Here is a 7,105-nt window from a genome sequence, read left to right on the forward strand (position 1 = left end):
CCTACGGATTGGCTGGTCTAGCCTAGGTCTAGTAATTTTAGGTGGGGTCTGGATGTTTTTGAAAACTTTATCTATTAAAAATTGCTATGTAATACATAGACAAATTCGTAGAAATACCTTCAGTCGTTATTTTATTTAAATAATAAAGTAATATAACTAATTCCTATGCGAGGACAAATTTGAGAATTACACGAGGGGTCTCGTTATTGGATACAGGTTACAAACTAATGGCGAGTAGTTTGGCAGATAGGCTTAGTACTTGAGTTGACAGTGAAAATAAGTTAAAAGAAATTCAGGCAGGATTTAGAAGAAAGAGAGCGGCGAGGGATTACGTGTTTGTGCTGAATTCGCTAATAAATAATATGTATATTAAAGGTAAAGAGAAGCAAACTGTACGTCGAATTCGTAGATTTTAAAGCTGTGTTTGATAAAGTAGATTAAGGACATTTTACGGGACAAACTTTGGAAAAGCGGAGTATTCATGTGTTTTGTTAGGGAAATTTACAGGCATACGAGTGCTGATATTCAGCTGAATAGTAGAATTTGATACCAACAATGGAGTAAGACAGGGGTGTACTTTAAGTTCTAAATTGTTTAGTATAGTCATTGACGACATACATGACAAATAGGACGAAAAGAAGAGGAAGGGTTGGTAATAGACAAATTTAAAATAATATAATCTAAGTATGTATCAGCGTTGTAAAAGGGTACGAAAACAATATTTTTCAAATATCTCACAAATTATAAGATTATTTTAATTTTATTTATTGTAAAATTTGTGATATACACAACATGAAGGAGGTTCGCAAAATCTACATAGTATCAATAGTTTTCAAGATATAGGGCAGAAAAAACTCACTACTCAGCACACTACCTTTAGATAAGTTATTCCATAATTTTGTTGATGTACTTCATCTTCTTCCATTTTTCATTTTCAACAACTATCATTTCAACAGAATATAACGAAATAAATAAATTGCAAAAAATAGGGTTGTGAAGTTAATCTGGACCAGGAGGAATCAGCCAACCAACAACATTATAATAAATTATTGTAGTTGAAAGTTCAACTTAACCGCTGAGGACCTAAATCTTTTGCTAGCCAAGTTTGAACCTGGTAACCTGACAGGAAATTGTTTCAGAGAACTCGAATTACAATGCTATCCGGATCAGATTTTCCGTAATGCAGCCATCTGATCCGTTCCTGATCAGAGCACAGTACTATCCCTTGATCTGGTCACCTGATCAGGAACTGATCAGCATACAGTATCATTTCTCTTGATCCGACTATCTAATCAGTTTCTGTTCAAGGTACAGCACTCTATCCGTTGGTCCAGTTATCTGATCAGGAATTCATTAAAGTATAGTATCATTTCCCCTGATCCGTCTATCTGATTAGTTTCTGATCAAAGTACACCCCATCGCTTGATCCAGTCATATCTGATCAGTTCCTTATCAGCATCTAATACTAAGAATTTTATTACGGTTTCCGTACTTTGTGTAAAGCAAGATTGTATCCGATATCCTGAACTGGATCATAATACAGAATTTAGTTTTTTATCAAATTCATTCTGTACGTAATATTGCTTATCAAACAATAAATTTATTATTAACGTTATGACTATTTAATTATTTAAAGTCAAATTAATATGTAAAAACAAAATTGGAACAGCATGGATATCTGAAACGGATCCAGCATGGATCTTTGAAACAGATCCGGCTTGGATCTTTTCCTTCGCGGATCATATATGGCGTGACGATTTTTAATCATATCTAGATCAGGGAGTCTGATTTATTCCTGAACAATCTTCAGGCAATCGAAAATGATTGATTCTACGTAAATTTTGTGTGGGACAATTTTTTATGCAGATTTATCTCACAAACAAATTAAGAAGTACTTCAGAAAAATTATTCTTGGTGACCTTTGACCACCTGTAACTTTTGGGATGTAGAACAGTTGCACTCGGGATTGGTAATTAAGATAAGAATAAAATTTTATAGGACAATTGCTATTTTTCGTATGCCGAGTGGAACTGTCCTATGAAATTAGTATATGTACTTTGCCTGCCCGAGTGCATTACTTGTCCATCGCCGAACTTTTTTAGTCGTTTTTATGGGCCTTTGACAAATTATTTGTGATGCCAAAATAATAAAAAAACAATGGAAAATCTTGAGATGAATTTTTTAAAATAATTTCTGGCTACGATTAGCGCATCGTACTGTATACTTTTCATGGTTTTTCATAATATAGAACCCTTACTGGACGAATCCGTCTCGCACTCTATCAGTGTTTAAGACATTAGCTTATATTTATGAAGCCAGTCCTGTACATTTTATAAAATCGAATTCATAATTGGGCATGTGCAAACGTTTTCAATAAAAAATTTCCGTTGCTAGTTGTTTCAATGCCCCTTCAGAATGAAGATACGCAGAAGGAAACATAAAAAAAATGCTAATAAGGGCACAATAAGTTCAATTAAAAATTTTTATGAACTTTTAAAGATTAGCTGGTCACTACAGGTAAAAGTGTTCTTTGAGACGTCTACACTACATGGTGTTAGATATTTGACAGAGCCAGGAAGACCGTTTATTGAAAAGTAAGTTTAGATATTTCTGTGTTATTTTTTATGATATTTTCAGCTTTTCAATTCAATTGTTGGTGTTTTATGACTTATATTTGATTAAATCCATTTTAATGTAAAATTAAAATTTTGGCTAAAGCATAAATTGTTGAGACAATTATTGTCTCTTTCATTTTTAAATTAAATTAAACATGCTGTTTCACAAAAATTACATCTTAAGATGTTTAGGCAAATTTATAAAAGATGTGGGTTATTAATGATACCTTCGATATGCTAAATGTTGTCATTTAAACCACAATGACAATATTTAGTCATAGAGTCATAGATAGGATGTGGTATTATCATTACGATGTTACGATGTAGATATGGTTAAAATATAAGTACTATGTACCACCCATGTAGGAACTGACAGAGTTAAGAATCGGGTGGACTTTGGCCCGAAATTGCGTTGCCCAACTTAGACTAAACGGAGTTCATCCAAGGTTGGACCAAGTTAGTCATACAATTTATGTACCAAGAATCGCTAGTTTTCTCTGTCTAAGACCTGGACACAAAGTTGGCTACATTACATACCTTCGGCTGATTAATATTTGGGTCAATTACATTAACCGGGGACTTTTTTTTCTATACTTAAATTAAAATAAAATGATATCTAGAATGATTAAATCAATATTTTATTGACGTGGCGTCTTATAATTCGATAGAGCCGGCTGCACGCACGAAAAAACATGTCTCATGCGGCGTTACCTCGCTCTGAGGAGTTCCATTTAAGGCTTGAAGTGCAAGCGAGAGCGCGGAACGAGCGACAAAGAGGCACAATCGGCCTCCGCGTTCGGCAGCGTTCGACATCTGTCTCTCTCCTACTTGAGTGAGCGATGCGTCCGCGTGGACAGCTGCTATACAATAATACATTTCCATTTACCTCCNTCGGTAACTACAATCATCAGCAATTTTCTCTCTGGAGCTCCAGAGTGTGACGGCGGACGAACTAAGCGGTCAAATAAAGATGAATTATTATAAACATTTTTGGAATTAGTTGTAGTTATTCGTCTTTTTATAATTCATAATAAAAAATTATTCTCTTCATTCCAGCCTTAAATAAGTCTTGGTTATTTAAAATAATGGTTGATTTACAAATTTTACTCCCTGGGCCACTATTGATTTTAATTTTAGCAGAAGGTTGGTTGTCACAAGACCAACTCTGGCACATCTTCGGGATTCATCGTTGGTCCAAGGTTCTATGCCAAGCCAGGCCTTATATTATCATTCGGCAGTTCAATCATATTTGGTCTGCAGTTGTAATTCAACTTTGTCCCAAAGCTCATAATTGGCAAGCCAACTTTGGCTTACACCTAACTCAATCGTGCTTTCCTACATGGGCATTGACGGGTTAAACCTACATTAGTCTCGAAATAATCTTACTAAATAAAATTTCATTAAAATAAATCCATTGTATCAACTTGTAGATTTATGTGGTTTTGTTGCATATGCATATGTTTTGTTGCAACCGTCGTAATAATTTTGAGCCTTTGGGAAAAATTTCAAACAAATCCAACTATCACTGGGTTGGACACGGATTTTCATAGCTTCGACATACCATTTCCTACAGTGACAATATGCTTGGAACCCTTAATTTGGCAAGAAATATTACCCGAGAATCTAAGGTAAGCATCTATTAAATGTTCGTTCATATTTAAGAGGTAATAAACAAAGCTATTTATAGACTTGTGAACTCAACATTGCAATATTTAAAAGCTTTTTCTTACAAGTCACTGAAGGAACTTAACAAAAACGAATTAAAGGAAATGCGAACAGATCGTTTACCACTAGAAATTAAGACTCTGGTGGTACGTATATGTAGTATAATATGAATACACACAAAAAAGAAACCACTAAAAGTATTTCATAGTTTTTTCAACCGACGTCAAATTATTCATTAGAGAAATAATCTATTGAAGACATTTTGTGGATCATAAGATTGGCCGCAAAATTTTAACATCGAATTGTAAGTGTAAAGAATAAAAAGAGAAATATTTCTGTAATTATATATTAACATCATCATCATCATATGGTTATCAGTCGTAATAAGACTGGACTGGACACGCACCTCCACTTTTTCCTATCCTGAACTAATCTTCGCATTTCCCTAAAACTAGAATAACTCACATGTCTAACTGTTTGTGAATTGTAATCAAATCTATGTTTACCTCTACTCCTTTTAACTCCTTTTTCTTCTTTTAATATGTCTCTAATTAGCCCTTGAAGCCTGAGTAGGTGTCATACCAACATATATCTTATTATCTTATTGACTTCCATAGCGCCTTCTGTTCTCCTACTGTTCTACCTTCTCTATTCATCGTATCCCTATCATTTTGCTGCGGTAGAACATTTGTAACTCTTCTATTCTTTTCTATTCACAGTATCCTCATAATTCGCCGGCAGTAGCATATTTCGAAAGGTTCTAACCTTTTGTTTTCCGTCGCGCCATCGGTCACGTTTCGCACTCGTACAGCGCCCTGATATAATTTAACCGTTCGCGAACATAGAAGTGACTTTTTTGTTAACGGCATCCTGAATTACGTATTTGACTATCTAAGTAGCGAAAATTAGCGACTTCTTCTAATTTTTCGTCTTCTAACTTTATATTCACCCTTTCCCTACCTACTTTTTTTCTGTTACATACCAATACTTTCAATTTATTATTTCTTTAATGAACAATTTCGTTAATTGATTATTTCGAATAATTTAAATAGCAGATTATTCCTATTAATCGAAATATTAGATCATTTTCTTACAATCGATAATCGATCGTTAAATTTAATGACGCTCAGCACTACTTATTTATATATTAAGAATATACATATACATGTGAATTATGACAATTTTTCTCAATTTAAATTTGAATAACGTTCAGACACTTTAAAATTTTTGAACTCAATATATACGTACTTTTAATCCATTTAATTCAAAGTTAAATAAATTTCAAAACTTTTTAGCAGATTCCCAACTGCGAACTGATATTCGTACCTGATTCGTGTGAATTTTTATCCAGAAAGCAGGATTGTTGCGCGAACTTTGTTCCTATGTTGACGGAAGTAGGTCTCTGCTTTGGATTTAATTTAAAAAATGATCGACATCCAAAGTAAGTTGAATTTCACATTTTTGTTTTGTTAACACAACACATAGCCGTATTTTAGGCCGTACATGATTAAGGACACCGATGCGTCATGGGGACTTAAATTCAGTATAACGAAGCCTTTGTCTAACGCAAATATTCCCGTAAGTTATACAAAAAAAAAAATACAACAGGCTTCTGAAGTGAAACTTCTTCAAACACATAAACATACTGGGATAGGGGTTAAGCAATTGGTTTAATAGTATCATTTGTATACTATGCTTCGCACGGGTACAATTCTTATAGTAAATATACTATAGAATGTCTTTATATATAACAATCACAGCTTTTTTGTCATTAGACAATACAAACCGGCCGGTACCGCCGCAACCGCTATGTCCCTGCATTTTAGGTCTGTAATATCTTCGCAAATATTCATTTAAATTACATGCTTTAAAGGGCCATATTGATCTATGCACAATGTATTTAAAAGTACTTAATTTGATAAGAATTAATGCTGTATTGCTTAAAATCGCTTCGTAAATAAGCCATTATTTCTCGTAAAAAGTAAAGGATAAAAATGGTTATTGTGGGTTATCCCTAAGAGATAGACATACCATCGCGGACCTTTTTTGTAGACCTTTTTAAGGTGTACAATACTGTAGTATATTATTTTGATCTATCTCGTAGTGTTCAGCCAGCGTTTGCAGTGTAAGTGCAAAAAAAATGTGTTTATTTACGACATCACATTGCAAACCTCTAAAATTATCAGTGTTTCTCTACTATTTTATGTATGTATTATACATATAAACCTTCCTCTTGAATTACTCTATCCATTAGAAAAAAACCGCATTAAAATCCGTTGCGTAGTTTTAGAGATTTAAGCATACATAGGGATAGACAGCCGGGGAAATGTGTTGCATGATTTCGTTACATAGAAACTCGCATGAAACGAACTTACCCTAGCGTGCGTAAAGAAGTTTCGTTTCAAAAATTTGTAACAAATTTTCTAATATAACTTTATTTAAATAGGTCTTATATCTAACCAATTAATTTTATACACCATAGTATATACGTATGTAGTGTTTGTTGTAGTTAAAGACCCAATATGTAGGCGACCTACGGATTGGCTGGTCTAGCCTAGGTCTAGTAATTTTAGGTGGGGTCTGGATGTTTTTGAAAACTTTATCTATTAAAAATTGCTATGTAATACGAGGGTGGATTGATAAGTTTCCGGCCTAACCAAGAGATGACGCCACTAGGCCTACCTTGAGGTGACATTCTATAGTACCATCCTTGGATAGCTTGTAGCTATAGTTTCAGCCCGATCTCCTTGCTAGTGTAGGTTTGACAGCACGCTGAACAAGACGCCTCTGTGGTTTTCGTAAAAATGGAAAAGCAGGAAAATCGT

General features: G+C 34.1%; 1 protein-coding gene across 4 annotated transcripts in view; it reads left to right on the top strand.

Moving 5' to 3' along the window:
- Positions 1–7,105, top strand: part of LOC108742472 (pickpocket protein 11) — a 44,988-nt gene that overhangs the window by 24,139 nt on the left and 13,744 nt on the right. The window contains exons 2-6 of one of the 4 annotated variants that reach the window (XM_018477704.1): positions 2,415–2,594; positions 4,046–4,243; positions 4,303–4,426; positions 5,576–5,721; positions 5,777–5,858. In XM_018477704.1, coding sequence (XP_018333206.1) covers positions 2,416–2,594; positions 4,046–4,243; positions 4,303–4,426; positions 5,576–5,721; positions 5,777–5,858 — 729 coding nt within the window. In that variant the 5' untranslated portion in view covers position 2,415. Of the gene's footprint in view, positions 1–2,414; positions 2,595–4,045; positions 4,244–4,302; positions 4,427–5,575; positions 5,722–5,776; positions 5,859–7,105 lie in introns of those variants that run through there. The other 3 variants (XM_018477705.1, XM_018477706.1, XM_018477707.1) reach the window with 3 other exon arrangements.

This window comes from Agrilus planipennis, unplaced genomic scaffold (assembly GCF_000699045.2).
Source record: "Agrilus planipennis isolate EAB-ADULT unplaced genomic scaffold, Apla_2.0 scaffold268, whole genome shotgun sequence".
NCBI classification, from domain to species: Eukaryota; Metazoa; Arthropoda; class Insecta; order Coleoptera; family Buprestidae; genus Agrilus; species Agrilus planipennis.